General features: G+C 42.4%; 1 protein-coding gene across 1 annotated transcript in view; it reads right to left on the reverse strand.

The window, feature by feature from the left end:
- TNR (tenascin R) overlaps positions 1 to 19,841 on the reverse strand; it is a 105,377-nt gene that overhangs the window by 84,282 nt on the left and 1,254 nt on the right. Inside the window, exons 2-5 of the mRNA XM_006887710.1 lie at positions 16,704 to 17,180; positions 7,817 to 8,080; positions 4,354 to 4,469; positions 718 to 868 (exon numbers count right to left, since the gene is read on the reverse strand). Coding sequence (XP_006887772.1) covers positions 718 to 868; positions 4,354 to 4,469; positions 7,817 to 8,080; positions 16,704 to 17,180 — 1,008 coding nt within the window. The remainder of the gene's footprint in view (positions 1 to 717; positions 869 to 4,353; positions 4,470 to 7,816; positions 8,081 to 16,703; positions 17,181 to 19,841) is intronic.

Genomic DNA, 19,841 nt, shown 5'->3' on the forward strand with positions numbered 1-19,841 from the left:
AATCGGGATGGGTGTGTCAGAGGCGGTGCGGTTGGCGCAAGATAGAGCAGGGTTTAGGGCTGTTGTGCATAGGGTTGCTATGAGTCGCAAACGACTCGACGGCACATAACAACAACAACAAGAACAACCCATACCCATCATTATCCCACCTTTCCAGGTCCCAACTACGTATTTCCTCATTCCTTCACCCTCTAGCTCTGCCCACCAAACTTGATTCCTACTGCTTTAACTTCTACGTGCGTTCTTTGGGTACATGCATAGTTAGTAAGTATTGGGGAATTTCTTTCATTAATAAAGTGTTACATATAGCCTTCTTTTAGCTCACTGGTGGACATAGTATTGTTTCTCATTATTGTTCTTCATGGAAGTTTGGAAATATTTAGGTGGCTTTCCTCAAATACCATAATAAGTAATTAATAAGTCAACTCGACCTGGTTCCAAAGCTCACGGCACCAGGACTGACAGATGAGGCCACTGACGATAAAGATGAGATGAATTACACTCCCAGATTTCCACAATTGTGAGGATAAAGAGAAATACAGATGCTCTGTGAAGCATCAGATGAAGTAGCTCCGCCTCCAGGTTACCCAAATCCTTCTCAGGTCTGGGAAGAATCTTAGTGCCTTTTGTCCTTCCACTTCTTGGGAGGGAGATTCTCCAGTCCTGTTTTATGAACGAGCTATCAGGCAGCCATAGGGAGAGGGGCTGAACACTTACCAGTGGAGACGCTGGCTGAGGTCGGGGGGCTCCGGGCTTGCTCTTTCAGAGCCACCACATTGACAATGTATTCCTCCCCAGGCTTCAGGCCTGTCTGGTTGAAGGAAGTGACATCACTGGGGAGCTGGGCAATCACCCCTCCTTCATTATTCTGGAGGGAGGTGGGGGGGAAAGAGAAGAGCAGAGAAAGGGGGGGAAAAATCAATGGGAGAGACATTTGATAAGAGAAAGAAGATGAGGATGTGGGACACTGACCATGGTTTGAGAATTAAAAATGGGGCTGTGTTTGTTTCTGACTGCTGAATGTCTCGGGCCAGGAACAATGCTCAACAGGCACAAAAGGACGACCACTATTTTATGAGGGTTTGGCAATGGAGAAGGCATTTTTAAGAACTTTTTTGGGGGCTTTTCCTGTGTTTGTTGAGTTTGCCAGTAAAAATTAGTCATGAGGTGATGCAGAGTGACTCTTGCCAAAGATTAAGTGTATGATAGTTACAGTTAACATCCATCAGATTTTTTTTTTAAAAAGTCTTGATGAGTATGCCCTTAGCTATTTAGGAGGGCAGAGTTGTGTGCGAATATATGTAAATACCTTTATATACACATATAATGTATTTTAAACTAAGATGCTCCATTTTTTTATGAGCTGGAACTAGATTTTGCTGTATCTGAGGTTTCTCATGGTTTTGTGCACAAATCTGTCAATATGTTGTTTTCCCTAAACGTAGATAAGCTAGGACTCAGTGACACATTGACTGTGAAGTACAAAGATAAGAAGAAGGAAGTAGGGAACAAAAAAACAATATGGAAATGAGAGGAAAGAAAATAATTGGTATCAGAGTAAATGAGAAAGGTCATTTTGATGATGTTGGATCATCAAAGTATGTTCCGTAGTGTCCCAGGAGGTGCAGGAGACATGAGGGACCTTTTCCTGACCTGCCCTTATGACCTTCTCTCTGTTCACATCACTAGAGTGCCCTGTATAAGAGTTCTAGTCATACTTTTACAAATCAGTCTAATAAATATTCCCCAGTGGTCTCGACCTATAGATCAAGAGCTGGTACTCCATGGAACCATATGTTTGACCTTGGTCTGCCTTGGCTCTTCTCTCTCTTATTCAGTTGCACATATTGGGTGCAAAACAGGCAAGCCTGGCATCATTTTTTTTTTCTGAGTAGCAGGTGACAAGAGTCTTTATCCTTTAAGTCTGTACTTTCTTGGTCCTGTCAACTAAGTATGTGAGACTGGTGGTACAACTAGGTAAGCCCTCAACTATTAACAAAAAACCTTGGTAGTTAAAACCTCTCAGAGGCTTCTTAGGAGACATGCTTGATGATCTTCTAGCAAGTCACAAGCTTGAAATCTACTTCTACTCCATGAATAAGAACTGACTCAACTGCAATTAACAGCAAGCTGCACCTTGAAAGCCTGTAAGACTGTGTGCTAACACGCAGTTAGCTTGTCATGACATGACTACACACGACAGAGAGAGTGACCTCTAGCTGACAGGACAGAGCCCCAGACTAGGAAGTGGAGACCTGGGTTTTCATCTTAACCTAAGGGATGTCATCTAAGCTCACTGGCTCCTGGTTTCTGTAAAGTGAACACAGTATAAAATGAGAGGTGCGATTCTGATCTTGAAAGTCTCTTGTAGCTCCAATAGTTCATGGTTCTAAGAGTTGTGAAGTAAGAGACTGGTGAAATTATAGTATGCTAGCCAAAAAAAGATGTCCTTTGTCATTAAAAATGACATCAGTCTGACAAATAACTGGAAATAGGAAAGGCTCTTTGAGGTTGAAGGATGAAGAAAGAGGCAAGAGATTTGACTAAAGTATCAAAACTCAACTCATTGTCATTCAGTAGAAGCTGACTCATAGTTAAGCTTCACAAGGATTTTCAGAGGCTATAAATTACAGAAGAGAAGATTGTCCAATTTCCTCCCTCAGAGCAACTGGAGGGTTCAAACTCCTGCCTTCGGGTGGGCAGCAGAACTCCTTACTACTCGGCCACCACACCTATATACTATCAAAAATGGCTCCGTTTGTGAGAATACTGGTAAGGTCAATACATTAGAACCAGGCAGCTCTGGCAACTTGGAAAAAAATAATTTTTAAAAAGAAATACTTCTTTGAAGGGGGGGGGAAAGAATCTTAGGGTGCTTTTAAACTCAAAGACTGACAATTTAATCTGTTTTAGAGAATTTTTGTGCTCAGTTAAAAGGTTATAAATTCATTAAGAAAAACTCAGGGAAGCCAGGTGCTTTGTATTATCTCTCCAAACTTTAGAGGTTGAAGTTATGCAGGCTGATTTTGTTGGCAGCTGCCTGTAACAGAAATGCAACTAACTGAGCTTGTCTTTCCTAAGAGCCTAAAGGGAAGTTCCAACTTGATGAGGATCTAACTTTCTGACTAGTTCACATCACAGTTAGCCAAACCCTGGAGCCTTTAGAGCTGAGAGATGGAGCTGACAGCTGCTTCCTGAATCCCCCTGCTATTCAACACCAGGGAGTTTGGCTTGTGGTCATTTTTGTTAGGTAGTCATCACTTGAGAAGAAAATAGTCTACATCTCAGGCCTCCCCCCAATGTCATTTTGCACCCTAATGCGATTGATGGAATTGTCGTTGGATGCCCTTGAGTCTGTTTTCTACTTATAGTAACTCCACATAGCAGAGTGGAAGTATCTCATAGTGTTCTCTAAAGCTGCAATTTTCTTTTTTTTAAATTTTTATTTTATTTTTGTTTAAATTTCTAAATTGCGATTGTTATGAAAGTTTACAGAAAAATTGGATGTTCAGTCATTAATTGAGACACATTTTCCTCCCTACCCACCTAGTTCACTATTTTATTTTTTTTTAGGAAGAAAACACTCATTGTTGCACAATTTCCTCCCTCCTCCAGTCCACTTTGCTATGCACCTATTATTCTGGACTCTTATAATACAAATAATGCCTAAGCATATATATTTTTAACAGTTGTTTCCTTCATCTGCTTCAATTAATAAATCATTATTTATTTCCTCTTTTCTTAGTTTCTTCCCAAATCGCATGTCAGTCCTGTTTTATAAGAGTGGTGTTATGCAGTATTTGTTCTTTTGTTACTGAGATATTCCACTCAGCATTTCCCTCCCTAACCTCAAATCCTACTTTATAGCTGTGGTGGCAAAGACCACATGGTGATAGACACATCGATCAATGGAATACAATTGAGAACTCAGAAATCAGTGCATCTATCTACAGTTAACTGATTTTTGACAAGGAGATGAAATCATTTAAGTAGAGAAACAAAACCCTGTTTAACAAATGGTGTTGGTAAAATTGGAAAACAATTATAGAAACTCAAGCAAGACTAACACCTCACATCATACACAAAAACAAACCCAAGGTGGGTCAATGACTAAGACTGCAATTTTCACAGCAGCGGATGTCCAACACCCTTCTTCTGTTGAGCCACTGGGTGAGTTTGAACCACCAGCTTATCAGTTAGTAGGAGAACATTTAACAGTGGCATCATCAGGGTACCTTCCTTATTGGAATAATAGAGGCCATTAGATAGCACTTTTCTTGCTGTTCTTTATCCTAAACTAAGGATGTACGTATTCCAGGAAGGGCGTTGAGCAGCCTGCTCGGTGGGTATTACCTTTGGAATAAAGCTGATCTCCCACCCATCAAAGGCAAATGAGAAGGGCTCCCACTGCACCTCCACGGTGGTTTCTGTGATCCTCTTGAATTGGAGCCCTTGAGGCGTGGAAAGATCTGGAACACAGGAATGGGGTGGGGGGGACAATGTCATGGCTATTCCCAGCAGGGCAGAGAGCATCCCCTATATCTTGTCTTGGTGAACGCCCTCCAAGCCATGACTGTGAAGCCAGAGAGCAGGTAGCTCTAAGCTTATCCTGAGGAGAGTGAGCTCAATGCAGGACTGGCCCCTCCACTGGGGCCTGATGCTGAGTGTTGGCAGGTGAGCAAATTTACCAAATGCGATCCAATACATAATTTTGAAGACTTTCTACTACTTATTATTGCATCTATTATTAAAAAGGTTCTATTCTCCTCTTACTGGTGTGACACATTTCAATATTTAATAGAATGTCTCCCTCCAGAGAGTTTGAACACTGTCTTAGGAAGCTTCTCAAGAGGTCTCATTCTACATGGAGGATAAAGGAGCCACAGAGGGCTGGCTAAAGGTGGATAGGAAGAGTGACGACGCAGTGCCGGTCTTGGTTATCTGATGTGCATTACGAGTACTTTATTTGGAAAATTTAAACTAGGATGATCGGAAATTTTCATTTCTTTGGACCCATGTAAAGTAAGGGCACATACAGGGGACAAGGGCAGATGCTTGGCTTTTTTCCCCATCTCAGTTCACTGTCTTCTCTTTTATTCCAGCCATATTCCTCTCTTCTCTCATTCACTACTTCTCCCTTCACTCCCTCTTCTGCCTTTGCCTCATTTTTCTTATTTTCTGCTCCTCTTCTCCTAATCTCCTCCTCTTTCTGCCTCTGGCCCCTTCCTCCCACCACACATACACATACACGTACACGTACACTTACACATACACAGGATCAGTGAGGTGGAAGTATGTTTGTCCCAATGGAATTCCAATTACCAGTCCTGAGATAGGATAGCATGACTTTTCTCAGTTCCCCAGGGAGCCTGTTTTCATTTTAGCCCTGCCTCGCGTGGGATATTCCCATTGGAAAACGGACAGATTTCCATCCTTGCTGTCCAGAAGCTTCCTGATACTTCTCATGGAAAGGCAAAGCTGACTCAGAACCTGCTAGAAATCATGTCAGGTGAGGTTGCATGGTTTTGCTAGAGGGGATGCCCTCGGTTGGCCCAGTGAATGGCATAGGAGATGAGAACCTCATCCCTGCATGTGCATGTGAATCAGAGAGGACACAATGGGAATCAGGCCAGGCACCAGAGATGGTGACTCCCCCACAGCAAGGTGGGAAAAGCAGCAGATGGTGACCTGCCTCTGTGCACAATCCTTGCAGATGTTTAAAACTAGTTCTTGGGCACCAAAATGATTAAAAAGAAAGAAAAAATTAAGGTCAAGCAGAAACAGAGATGATTCTAAGCGTATTAACAGGCATTCATAGGGGAGGCCCAACATTATAACAAATTTTATAGCCAAAAATATAAAAGGGCAGGATGACTTCTTAAATTCTTTCCTCCTACCTGTCCTTCTCTTGAGCTTCCTACAAAGCTCAATGGAATCTCTGGAGCCTCCAGATAAACTCTTACTGCATTTGTAATCTAGGCATCTTTTCATCTGAGACTTACATAAAATGAACTCGCCTTCTTCCTCCTGTGTTTGGTGATAATTCCCAATGACTGACCAGGTGCTCTGCGAGTCTGAAGGGGCCCACATTTCTCTGGAGTAGGCCACAGGCTGTGCTGCTAACCCAAAAGCCGGGCATCTCTAGCAGTTTGAATACAACAGCAACTCTGAGGAGGAGAGCTGGGTAGTCTTTTCCCATTACAATTTACAGCCTCAGACACTGAATAGAGGGGTTACTGCAAATCAAGACCACATGACAGCAACGAGTTTGCATTTTGTATTTATGTTTTGTGGTCATTCATCTCTTGCTCTGGTTTTCTGTTGATGTAAAATCTCTGTCACTCTCTTTTCATCCCCCTTTCCTAGATACTCTCCAAAGACTTCTCTCCTGAGACACACATATATTTGGGTGCATGGCAGTTAAGTGTGGTAGGTTTGGGGGAGGAGGTGGTAGTAGTGTGGCATTCTCACCACTTGCAACTTTGCTGGCCTACATTTCTTTGTAAATCCTCCTTCTGGTGTGTGAAAATCAGAAGTAAGACTGTTTCACTGTAACAATTTAAGAAGTCAGAACTGTATATAGGGGGGGGAAAGCCCAGTACTTTCCCATCTTTCTTAGTTCGCTCTTTGATATAGTCAATATTAATAATTTATATGAAAATTTGCATCCTTTTCTATGCTTAAATAAACATATTTGTGTTGTTGGGTGCATTGAGTCAGAACCAACCCATAGATAATCCCCCAGTAGATATTCAGAGGCAGTAAATCACATGGGAAGAGATTGCCCATCCTCCTAAGGAGAAGGATTTGAAACACATGCCTTTGGGATTGCAGGACAGTTTCTTACCACTAGACCAGCAGAGCTCCCTAAAAAAACATGTAAATAATATAAATGCATGTTAATAGGATCCTATCATCTCATCCTAGTTAAAAATCTTTTTAAACAAACCCCACAAAACCTGTTCATTGTCTTTCAGGAACACAATTTAGCCTGCTCTCTCTCTTTCTTACTGACTCTGAGTTATACTCTGAAATCTCAAACTGTATAGTCAAATGGATTGTCAACACAAAATAACAATTAAACAAATGATTTTTTTTTAAAAGGCTGTCAGGTTCTTTTGCAAAACAAAGGAGCATAAAGAAATGATGCCAATTCTTTTTGAGACGTGGATGTTGTTATTTCTGGTTTTGAAATAAGACTCCAGTCCTCCAACTCTGCTGTATTCTTATAATCTGTGACATACTATTTGAACAAAACCATTGTTATTGAGTCAAATCTGACTCTTAGCAACCCTACATTGGGTTTTTGAGGCAGTAAATCTTTACAGGATGATGCTGTCTACCTTTCTCCTGCTGGACAGCTTATAGATTGAACCCCCTGACTTTAAGTTAGCATCACGGTGCCACCAAGCTCCTTGACACACCACTTAGCACTTGTTTCTTATATATTCTGTTTTGCATCTTCTGAATTCCAAACTAGCTTAAATGTCCAGATAAATGTCATGCTTTATTTGATTTCCAATTCGAAGCTGGCTCTTAATAAGTAAGTCCTCAATAACAAAAGCACTTCTTGTTCTTTTGGCTCTGAAATGTATGGTATGGGAGCTGCCTGGATTTGGAAACCTTTCTGATCAGAAATAACTTTTGAAGGATATCCCCCCTTTCTTAAGTGGGCCATAACTGAAGCCCTTCCCCTCAAAAGTGGTGAAACTGCAGGCATCCCTGAAGAATTAAGAAAAGACACTACTATCATGAATGCCCATGGTCTCATGTAGGGGAAAAGAAAAATGAAGCAGGAAGGGGGGATGGTACGTACGGGTGGCCACCTTGGCAGTGATGGGGAGGCTGAGGATGTTGCTAATGACAGTGTAGACGCTGATGTTGTAGGTGAGACCTGGCTCCAGCTCCGTGATGGTGACACCACTCCAATCTCCAGGCACCCGCTGCTGGAGCTGGAGGCCCCCCCGGGTCATCGGCTGGTAAGAGATCACATATTCCGTCACTGCCATCGGCCCGTCCCATTCCAGCTCAATGGACCTGTCGCTGATACCAGCCACTCGCAAGTCCTCTGGAGGGGCAACTACCAGGAGGCAATACACAGACAGCATGAGCTCAGAGGACTGCCTTCCCCAGGCTGGACTCAACTTCGCTGCTCCACCTCTCACCCCACACACCATGTCTACACGCATTCGCTGGGCTCAGCGGCCTTGAGTGATTATTAACTTTCTTTATAGAGAAGTTTTTATCTTTCCCTTGTCTCCCTGGGGCAATATGCTAGTGGAGTGCTGGAGCCAGCTCCAATGGGCTCATGAAAGCTGAACTCTAAATTTTCTGATTTTGCAAGATGCTTGTTAAATGCTCCTGTTAGTAAAAGAGAAATTATATCAAAAGACAAAGAAATATGCAGAAAACATGATTTTAAAATTATTTCACAACAAGTTGCTATTATCAATGCAGTGAAGATAATTGACTTGCATTGTATCTGGGTGATGAAAAGACTATATTGTTGTATGCTCCTGCATATCTCTCTTCAGTTTCGTTTTTAATAATGTAATGTTGGTAGTCAGAAATTGACCATGGAGGAAGAATAGAAAGGCAAATACTATGAATCATTCTTCTCCTTCAAAGAACTAGCTGCCACAGTTTTTGTGGTTAAATAAGTTATTGTCACCAAAACATCAAGAGACTCCATATCTGATCTGGCTAGTGGAAGAGTCATTCTTAGTTATGTTGTGAAAAGCTCAGTGGTATGTACCATATGTACTTGGCTGCTAAGTCATAGACCAGTGGTTTTGAACCTGTTAGCTGCTTCATGGGAGAACGATGTGGCAGGCTTCATTCATAAATATTTACAGGTGTATCTTGTTTTACTGCACTTTGAAGATAATACACTCTTCACGAATAGAAGGTTTGTGGCAGCCCAGTGGGGAGCATGACTATTGACACTCTTTTCCAAACAGCACGAGCTCACTTTGCATCTCTGTGCCACATTTTGATAATTCTTACAACATTCCAAAGCTTTTCATAACGCTATTTGTGTATTTATTTTGTATGCAAGACTGGATTTACTTGATAACACCCAAATTCTATGTGGATGGTTAGAGTATGCTGTCAGGAACCTCCAAAGTGCTGAGAAGCAAAGATGTCAGTCTGAAGACTAAGGTGCACCTAATCCAAACTATGATCCTTTCAATTACTTGCTGTGCACCTGAATGTCAGACAGCAAATAAGAAGAACTAATGTCTTTGAGTTGTGATGTTGGAGAAGAGTGCTGATCATCCCACAGACTGACAAAAAAATAAACCAGTGTGTCTTGGAAAGGGAGTATCCAAGGTTCTCTTTGAAGGCAAAGATAGTAAAATTTCATGTCACATACTTGGGCATGTTTTTAGAAGAGGCCAGTCCTAGGAAAAGGAGATCATGCTTGGAAAGATCAAGAGTCAGGAATGGGGAAGAAGACCCTTAACAAGATGGACTGACACAGTGACTATTGCTGTAGGCTTAGTGTGTCAGAGATGATGAGGATGGCACGAGGTAGGGTTAAGATCTGTTGTGTGTACTATGGAGTGAGAACTGACATATAGGCGACCCTTCAGTGGGTTTTCAGGAACAGTAAATTGCACGAAAGGAACTTGCCCCTTTTTCTCTTCCAGAGCAGGTGCTGAATTTGAACCATGTGTGTCTTTGGGTTTGGCAGCACAACTAGTATAAACATAATTTTTATATTGATTGGGAAACCAAACATTTGGGTGACATGCTTTATAACAATATTTGCTTTATTGTAGGGGGCTCTGGTGGCCTAGTGGCCAGAGTTGCACTGTCAACCCAAAAGGATGTGGTTTGAATCCACTATCTGCTCCACAAGAGAAAAAATGGGCCACCTCTCCTGTGCAATATAGTCTCTGAAAACCTGGTGGAGGGTCAGTCATGGGTTGCTACCAACTCCACAGCTCTTAACAGCAACAACAGAGGTCTGAAATGGAGTGCAGGATCTTTGCGGCATGCCTGTTCAGGCTCATGGAAACCAATAGGACAGGAGTGGTCTCTACTCTGTCCTATAGCGTCACCATGAGTCAGGGTTGACTTCACAGCATTTTTTCTTTTTTTAAAGTTATCCTACAAAATACAAGAAGTCAAACTAGTACTTTAAAAAAGAGATTGTTGCCTGCAACAACATGGATGAACTTTGAAAAGATCTCATTGAATAAATATAGTCAGTTCTCAAAGTAAAAAAAAAAAGAGAGAGAGATTGTTTAAATTCCAAAGAGAATATAACTTATGCTCAGCTCATTTTTATTAGCCTTAATTTTAGGGTGATATGATAGAAGCATTCTCGAGGACTGTGCTTCGCTATTCTATCTTCCTTCTTAAATCCTGCTGAAAGGATTTCCAAAGATCAAGCCTCAGTGAAAGAACCATTTATGATGTCTCCCTTGCTTTCGCCAGGAGAGCTTTAAATAATTGAAACTTTAAGACCAATTAGGAGGCTAGCCAGTGCACCTATAATGGGACCTTCCCACAGATTAAATCAAAGAGTAGGCTAATATTTGAATGATCATAATTCGTTCTTAAGTTTATATGGAGGGGAGGCTTTGATTAATTTAAGCAATGCTGCTGGCTTCTCCGCCGGGTAGTCTCACTCTTTCACTCCAAGGGAAATAGGACTGAGTAGGTCAGGTGCTTTTCACAGGGCCATATGAGGAACAGTGCATGCTGCCTCTGCCATGTGCACTCCCACTCACCAACTCATGGCCATCAAGCCATTTCCAACTCATAGAGTGGACTCTCAGGCAGACTAGAGCTGGTCCTTAACTATTTCTGAGGCTGTAATCTTAAGGGAGCAAACTGTCTCATATTTCTCCCAGAGAGCAGTTGATGGATTTGAACTGTTGACTTCTGGTTAGCAGCCCAATGTTTCATCTGTGATGCTATCAGGGCTCCTTGGTGTATGTACACACATGCACCCTCAAATCTTTGACAAATAAGGAGATGGGGAGCCCTTCAATGAATCTGACTCCTGGAATAGAAATTAAGGACGTATACAATATGCTAGAAGTTGAGTTTTTCTAAATTAGGGTGGTAAAGTAGAGGGTTAGAAGATATAAAAGAGGGTATCCTTCAAGGAGAGAGAGTCACACCGGCTGCAACAATGGGCTCAAGCAGAGCTGCAATCGTGAGGCTGGCCTGGGAGCAGACAAGTGTTTTGTCCTGTGGGTCCATGGGGTTGCTATGAGTTGGACCAGGCTCAAGAGCATCTGAGAACAACAACAACAACAACAAAATTATCTTTTGTTGCTTTTGCTGCAAACTATGTCTCTCATTGTGTCAAGTCAGAAATGACTCCTAGCTGATTCTCCAGCCGTTTTTCAGAGGCTGTAAATAGTATAGGAAGGGATTGCCCATATTCTTTCTGTGAAGCAACTGATGGATTCAAACCATGAGTCTTTGGGTTGGCAGCACAGCTCCTTAGCTCACTAGGCTAGCTATTCATTGGGTACAATGGTCAACAAAAGATCTTCCTTTGATGGGAAATGAAGAATGAAACAAAACATTAAAAATACAATTTTAAATTTTACAAAACTAAATAAGCATAATTAAAATATAAATAATTGAACTATCAAATTATATAAGTTTGTATAATTTATAATTTTCATAGATCTATACCTAGAGCATAGCAAGCACTTGCTATGCATCTAAGAGCTGGACAACAAATAAGGATAATGGAAGAATTGATGCATTTGAGCTGTGGTGTTGGAGTAGAGCACTGAACATTCCATGGATGGCCAAGAGAACAAACAGATAAGTCTTGGGGAAGGTACAGCAAGAACGTCTTTGGAGGCAAGAATTATGAGTCTTTGCCTAACATGCTTTGGACATGTTGCTAGAAGGTGCTATTCCTTCGAGAAGGACATGATGTTGGGAAGGGTGGAAGGTTGGTGAAGGAGAGGAAGACCTTCAACCAGGTGGATTGACACAGTGACTGCTGCAATGGGCTCTTGTGTGTCAGGAAGTGTGAGGATGACAGAATAAAACAGGGCTCAAAGTTTTTGTTTATAGGGTCTCTATTAGTTGTACTTAACTTGACAGCACCTAACACCACCACCACCAATGTGCCTGGAGTCTTTGGGACAGCTTATATAATGTCCCAATGTGATTTTTTTAACCAAGGGAAGAAGAACTCATATATTTATAGCACTTGCTGTTATTTCATGTAATTTTTTTTACACTATAGGCAAAATGCAAAATACTTTATCTCTTTTGATAATGAGACAACCAGATTATCCCATTTCACTCTTACACAACCCTATAAGGCATGTATTACTGTTGCCCTTATTTAATAGGTGATGAAATGGATTCATACAGGTAACAAAGAATAACTCTAGGGCCTCTTAGTCAATGTATACTACTATTTTACATTTTTATAGCATTTCATGGTCTATAAATGTGTTCATACATTCTATCTGAACTTTAATAAATTAAGGTAGTTATAGAAAGGCTTCAGGACTTTTGTTCAAAGGGTAGCTATGAGTCATGCTCAACTTGATGGCAACGAACAACACAACAACATCTTTTAAGTAGCCCTATGAGATAGCACAAGGGAAGACCCTTGATGAAATGGATTAATTCAGTGACTGGGGGAATGGGGGTAGGTGTGTCAGAGACAGTGAGATTGGCACAGAATAGAGCAGGGTTTAGGGATGTTGTACATAGGGTCGCTATGAGTCGCAGGCAACTTGATGGCACATAACAACAAACAACCAACATGAGATAAATCAGGTAGACTTAATTATCTCACTTTTACAAATGAGGAAACCCAGTTTCATCAAACACTGCTCCTGTCTTGCCTCCCCAAGTTGAACTTCATTAGGGAATATTCATTCCTTTTTATAGGAAGTGATCTCTAGACTAATGTTTTTCCTAGAGGAAAGAAAACTCTTTACTACAAGTTCTTTAGTTCCTGCCTACTGTGATTAAATGCTCTAACTCCAAGTTTCCTGTGTAAGACTTCTGCTGTTAGAGTGTCAGAAATGGCCTTTCCAAATTTCAAGTTAGGGCATCTGGAATATGTCCATCTGTTCCTTTTTTGTTCCTTCTTTTAGAAAAATAAAGCTATTAAAGGCAGTGGAGGGGGATCTGACCAGAGCATTCTGGGTTTTGGAAGTAAGTAAGGGATGTAGGACATGTTCTTATCTTGACAACTTGACTTGAGAACCAAGTGTACTGTTAGACACTGCCTTTGCCTCTGAGAAAGCAGTAAATGGGGTTGCTCATAGCAGCAGTGCTCCTGTGATCCATGCCTTGGTGATCCTCACCACTTGCCATATAATTTCCTGATGGCTGTGTACACTGACTGCAGAGGCATCAGGGGCTCAGGGGAAGAATTCTCACTTTCTGTGTAGGAGGTTTGGATTCCCTTTAGTAGCAGTTGGTTCTGTTGTGCCTGAAGTCATCTTAAGTCAAGAGCCAACTCCACAGTAATCAACAAAAACTACATATGTTGAGTAAAAGTAAGACTTAAAGCACTAAATACTATTAAACTACAAATCAAATGAAGATAGGCCTTGACTCAAAGCATTTGTGGTGGGTGCAAAATTTCCTTAGTCTTACTTGTATTTTTTTTTTCTTTTAGTTCCATCTTTTAAAATTGGGAAAGAAGGAACTGACAAAAATAAATCAACTGTGGCTTGAGGGATCAGACTCACTTATCTGCAAAGATGCCAGGTCATTGACTCTTTGGATCCTGCACATAGCTTGCCCTTGTGTGGTGAAAGCTGTTGGAGTTAGTTCTCTGATGTGTTTTGCTCCAAAGAGCAAGTGGTTTTTAGATGACAAAGGGGCGGCTGACAGTAGTCCCGGCAGAGTCAGAAGGTTGACAGTGATGAATCTCTGCAGGTTTGACTGAAGTCCAGGGAACAGCTTTCTGGATTGTTCCAAGACCCTGCTCTGATGGCTCTTTTATCCTGCTGACTCACCAGCAGTTTTGGCCAACTCACTGGCCAGCTCCTGCCCTAACTACCTTTAATGGGGCAGATGCAGACAAATGGTTTAATGTGTGTCTCTTTTCCATCTCTAACACCTATTTTATTTTATTTTTTTTCCAATCATTTGACAGGGCTCAGCTTTCATGAGAGTGGCTTTTAGCATTTTTTGTTTTAATTCTCTTCTACTTAGTTATCCTGGAGACCATTAAAATTTTTTAGAAATTGGTGAGGTTCTCATTCTTCCTCCACCATTAATTAGCTAACTGGCCAAGGTGGGGAGGAGAGATATCTTTCTATCTGGACTGCTATTTGTAAAACAACTAGTCCCTTGTAGCTTATTCTTAAGGTCTATTTTAAATGTTCATGTGCATGAATGTTTTGTTGTTCTATTTATATGGGCCGAGGACAGAGAACTGAGGCAGAACGGTTGACACACCAAGTCAGAGTCAGATATAATGGAGCTGCTAACGCCATTCAATTGCATTCAAGTTCCAAAAGCTTAGGGGGCTTCAGAATGCAAACCACACACTGGGTGGCTATTTCCATGCCCTAGCTAAAGAGAAATGGATGACCAATATTTTTGGGACTCCCCATGTCTTCACTTTTCTACTTTCTTCTCTTTCCTCTCTTCACCCATGTAGGCAAGGGGAGCATTAATGCTATAGTGAGTATACTTGGTCAGAAATGTCAAACAGTAGATAAATAGCTCCCTCTCCCACAGCCTTCTCACAAAGAGCAAGCAAAGTAGCACTTTAGATAATGACCTAGATACTTCTCTGGTAGAGACCTGTGGCACTTGGTTTAAAAGGCAGGCATTAAGAGCAGTACTTCCTGCAGTGAATGGTGGCTCCGGGGTTGCTATAGAAACAGATGGATATTATGCAACTGTCCTTTCTCACCCTCTTTGGGGGCCTGTAAAGTAGTTTAAGTGGACTTACAGAGGTCTTCCTCAGATAGTACAGAGGTGTCATCTTGGAGGTAATGTGCTCCTGGTTTGGACTTGCCTCAATGGTGGTTAAATTAGCGACAGCGGAGTCATCCCTGAGGTGGCCATGAGGTTTTATCTCCAACTCAGTTTGGATCAAGATTCTGTTTGCAAACAGACCCACCTCTGTGCCAAAGCAAGTTGAGGACATGACACGTACGTCCAGTCCAGTGATGATCAACATTGTTAAGGAGTATGCATACTATAGAATTCTTACACAGAGGTGGCCCAAGCTGATTCCTAGCATCCTCCAGATAAGGCCTCATAGCTATCTCTTAGAACTAACTTTAGAACTAACTCAACTGCCTAAAACTGTCAGATTCAGAAACAATGAGACTTAAGCTCTGCTTGAATTTGCCTTTGGAACAATGGATATGATGACTATTTATATTTTTAGAAGGATACCTAAATTCCATTAACAAAACTGGGAGTTTAAGTGAGATAATGGAATAGGACAGAACATGTGGGTGATAAAGTCCGTTTAAAAACCCGTTCCCTCCCCAGTCGCCAGCACTGCATTAATGCTATCCTCCTCATTCTTGCCATTGGTCTTTGGGGAGAATTTGGGCTGAAGTCACACTTGTAAGGTCTTTGTTCGGAAACGTCTGCTGTGTTTGTGGCAGCCATTGATAAGGCTGAAGCACAAAACATTGGTGAAAGTGCCTAGGACTCCCATCTTCAACTTACATCAGAGGACTGGGCAAAAGAAATTTCTAGAATTGACCACTTGGGGATGGGGGTGGGCTCTACTCAGGGTTTTGTTTGTTGTCATTTTCCATTTTTAAATCTCCCCATTGAGCATTTGGAGCCTATTGTTATAGTGAAGACTAAATGGAAGAGATCAATTGTTTAATCCCTTTTGCTAAAAACATAGCTATATCAACAATTGCCATTGATTTGATCAGCAAAAGATGAACGACAATGGAATGATGAAAAAAATATGATTCATTTTGGGAAGAGTCATCAGTTACAGAAGCATGCTGTTACTTTCCCAACGTTGGAACTGGACCTTTCTTTTATCACTTTTCTATCAGTTTGACACAGTGTATACCACTGATGGGGAGGGCTCCAATGTATTCTAGAATCATCTGGAACAAAGTGAGCCAGGACTTTTTAATATGCTGTACTAATGGCTAGAATATGAGTTTCTGCTTGATGCTTTTCATACTGTAATTCTGTTTCTGTTTAGTTCTTTGCCCATGAATGTTTTTCACCATATGGACATACCAGATCATTTCTCAAGTTAACACCATCTTGTACTGTGAATTCCAAGATAGTCAGAGTGTCTCATAGATGACCTATCACCTGACACAGTAGCACTGGAAAAGGAGGTGAGTTTGGAACATGATACCAGAAGAGGGAGATGGTTTGGAGCAGGAGGAGCTCTCAAAGACCTTACATGTTGGAAATAGCTGTGCATAAAGTGGCCCTGTGGCTTGTTCTCCACGCTCCTCTGCCACCGAGCTCAGTGGAAGGTTATCATCACAGTTATCCTTTATTTTTCCCAATACTTCATGAACTTCATCTTTTATAATCCCTGTCCTTTCCCTTGTCTTCAGTGTGCTTTGTTGACACAGTGATGGGCTCATGAAATCAGCTCTCTTGAAAGCAAATGAGCACAACCCAATTGGGAATGACTTTCTCTAAATCTAACCTTCCCTGCCACCCTTATTCCCACCTCCAATTAGTTTTCTGGGCTTCCCTTGCCAAACAGCCCAGCGAGTTCCCCTTCCTACCTGCGGAGCAGTCAGGGCCTTGGTAGCCCTCGTCACAGAAGCACAGCCCCTCCTGGCAGTGTCCTCGCCCACTGCAGGCATTCGGACACCTCCTCTGGACGCAGTCCTCACCAACATAGCCCTCCTGACATAAGCAGGTCCCGTTGACACATCTCCCCTTCCCCGAGCAGTCCCCAGGGCATCTCAGCTCGCTGCAGTCCTCGCCTGTGTAGGCCTCTTCGCATACACACTCCCCGTCCACACAGAGCCCCCGGGAGCTGCAGTCCGTCGGGCAGCGGAGCTCGGAGCAGTCCTCCCCGCTGTATTCACTGTCACAGATGCACTGTCCGTCCACACACACGCCTCGGCTGGAGCAGCCCAGGGGGCAGTAGGGCTCCGAGCAGTTCTTGCCAAACCAGCCTTCGTTGCAGATGCAGCCACAGGACTCGAGGCTAAAGTTACCATGGCCACTGCAGTGAGGGATATAGTCCAGTTGTCCTGGAATGGTCAAGGAGAAGGTCAAAGGCAGCAGAGGCATCTCCCGTGCAATGGTGCATGCAGAGGGCTGGGCAGAGACCTCTCCTCTCTCTCTGATCAGAATTTATGGACCGAGAGTTAGTAGTCATAATAAGTGTTTTCACCTGAGTGGCCTGAGGGAGCTCTGGTGGTCTAGTGGTAGGAAGCTATGTTGTTAACCCAAAGGCATGTGGTTTGAATCTATCAATTGCTCCTCAGGAGAAAGATGAGCCGTTTCCCCCAGTGAGAGAGCTTTATGGCTTCTGCAAACTCGCTGGAAAGTAAGCTATGAGTAACTGCACATAACAACACAATAATAAGGGTGGCCTGTGCCTAGCACAGCATGGAGACAAAAAAAAAAAATCTATGGTCTGGCTCTGGAGCTCACTGTCAAGGCTTATTAGGCTGAATATTTTAGAAATACACATTAGTTTGGTATGAAAATTATTTATTGGACAACACGGGGCGGGGGGGATGGATAGGAGCAAGAGAGGTGAAAAGGAAGTGGAGAATATTGGGGAGGGAAGTCCCATAAAGGGTAACTTGTGACTTGGGTTTAATCTTGTCCTGGAAATAGTGCAGGTCCTGCCTCCCTACGGGTTAAAATCTGTTCCTGGGGGATTGTAAATGTCCTCTTCCATTCTCCCTTCAGGCAGGACAGAAGGTTTAGGTGGCTTGAGAATAACCCTCTGGCAAAGAACACCCTGGTGCTGGCAGTGGGAGTGGAAGGCATCAGGGGGATGTGGGCTGAGCACTGGCGGCATCTCCTCCAAGAAAGAAGGTCCTGTGTTCCAGGCCCACCCTGTCCTTCTTCCCACCACCTAACAAACTGCTCATTCATCCAAACTTTGAAAGCTTCCTCAGTCCCCTTTAGTCACTGGTGGCTGAGATCCCTCTAGAATTCTATACATACCCCTGTTCTAGTCCTTACTGCTGTGTAACCACCACCCCAAACCCCCACGGTCTTTGAGTCAATTCTGACTTGCAGTGACCTGAAAGGATGGAGTGGAGTTCCTGAGGCTGTAAACTTTTTTAAACATTTTTTATTATTATTAATTTTAATGAAAATTTACAGAGACTTTGGATTTCCATTCATTCATTGTTGCACTTTGAGGCTGTAAATTTTTGTGGGAGCAAACCACCACATACTTTCTCTCTAGGAGCAGCCGGTGGGATCAAACCACCAACCTTTCTGTTGGGAGTACAAAACTTCATCCACCAAGTCACCAGGGCTTGTGGGTAGAACTGCAGTGGCTAGCACAAATCAAAGGAGATGAACTGTCTGCCTAGCACAAATCAAAGAAATTTATTAAATGAACATACTCAGTGCCTGCACTGTATCCTTCTCTGCACTTGGCCCTGAGACAGGAAATCAAGGGAGTTAAATCCTTGTTTAACTCTGACACTCCCCACAATCCCCACAAGACCTAAAAAGATACTAACATTGTCATTGGTTATCAAAGCCTGTAGATTTGTGCTATATTTTTCTAGGTAACCTCATGAGAGACTTGTAAAAACTTGAAATTCAAAAACTCATTGTCCCCAGGTCAGAATGGACTAATAGCTGACCCTTCAGTGGTTTTTGTGGGAGGCTATAAATCATACAGGAGGAGATTGTCCATCTTCTCCTAAGGATCTGCTGGGGGATTCGAACCAGCTGAGCAAGGCAAAGAGCTTTCATCCACTGGAACCTATGACTCCCTTTGTTATCCAGCTCCATTGAAGAGGTTAACTGGCCTGACAACTCTCACTTCAGGAGACTGAATACCTGGGTGGTCTCCTCTGTTCCTCAGATTGTTTATTTAATGCTTTTCCTTTTGGGGAGAAGGAGGTGAGAAAAACCCAGGAATGTTTCACCAATTACTAAGTCACCCATCATCTTGGTGTCTTAGGATGAATGTGTCAGCTTTCTCTCTGGAGAGGTTTGTCACCCCAAGTTCTGTTAAAACATCATCCCAGGATGATATGAGGGACTTACAGGAATGAAAGCTTGAATGCGACATAGTGAGAGACATTCATCTTCTCATATAAAAATGGACTTACATAAGTCCAAGGTTCTCTTTTTGGTGAGAAATACTGAGGGTACAAAAAACCCCCAAAAAACCAAAAACAATGCCTTTCTGCTCATTGATGAGTCACCTAATAGCAGCTATTGTGTATATGGTGCTCACTAGAAGCCAAGCTCTTTGAACAGTTGCTTGCTTTTTTATATTTAATAAATATTCTATTCTACTCCCATTTTGTACATGAGGGAAAGAAGGCAGCTTGCCGAAGCCACAAAGCTGATGAGCAGTAGAGTCAGCGTTTGAACTCAGGAAGTCTGACTTGTAAGACCTACATCTCTCAGAGAAGAAAAGATAATACTTATAAATGTTACTAGTTAAGAAGGGAGCTCTGGTAGCTCGGGGATAAGAAGTTGTCCTGCCAGCCCAAAGGCAAGCAGTTGAAAGATGGGGAATCCCATGTGTGATTTACAGCCTCTGGAAACCCACTGGAGAGTGTGCTACAAGTCGATTCTAACTTTACAGCCCATAGTAACAACTAGCTAAGAAATGACTGAGGCTACAAGAAAATTCTCTGAGTGTTCAGGCTTTTAAGGGGTCAGGCTAGGATAAAGTGTGTGTGTGTGTGTGTGTGTGAGAG

The sequence above is a fragment of the Elephantulus edwardii genome, unplaced genomic scaffold (genome assembly GCF_000299155.1).
Source record: "Elephantulus edwardii isolate Elephantulus edwardi_28Jun2011 unplaced genomic scaffold, EleEdw1.0 scaffold00061, whole genome shotgun sequence".
Taxonomy (NCBI): Eukaryota; Metazoa; Chordata; class Mammalia; order Macroscelidea; family Macroscelididae; genus Elephantulus; species Elephantulus edwardii.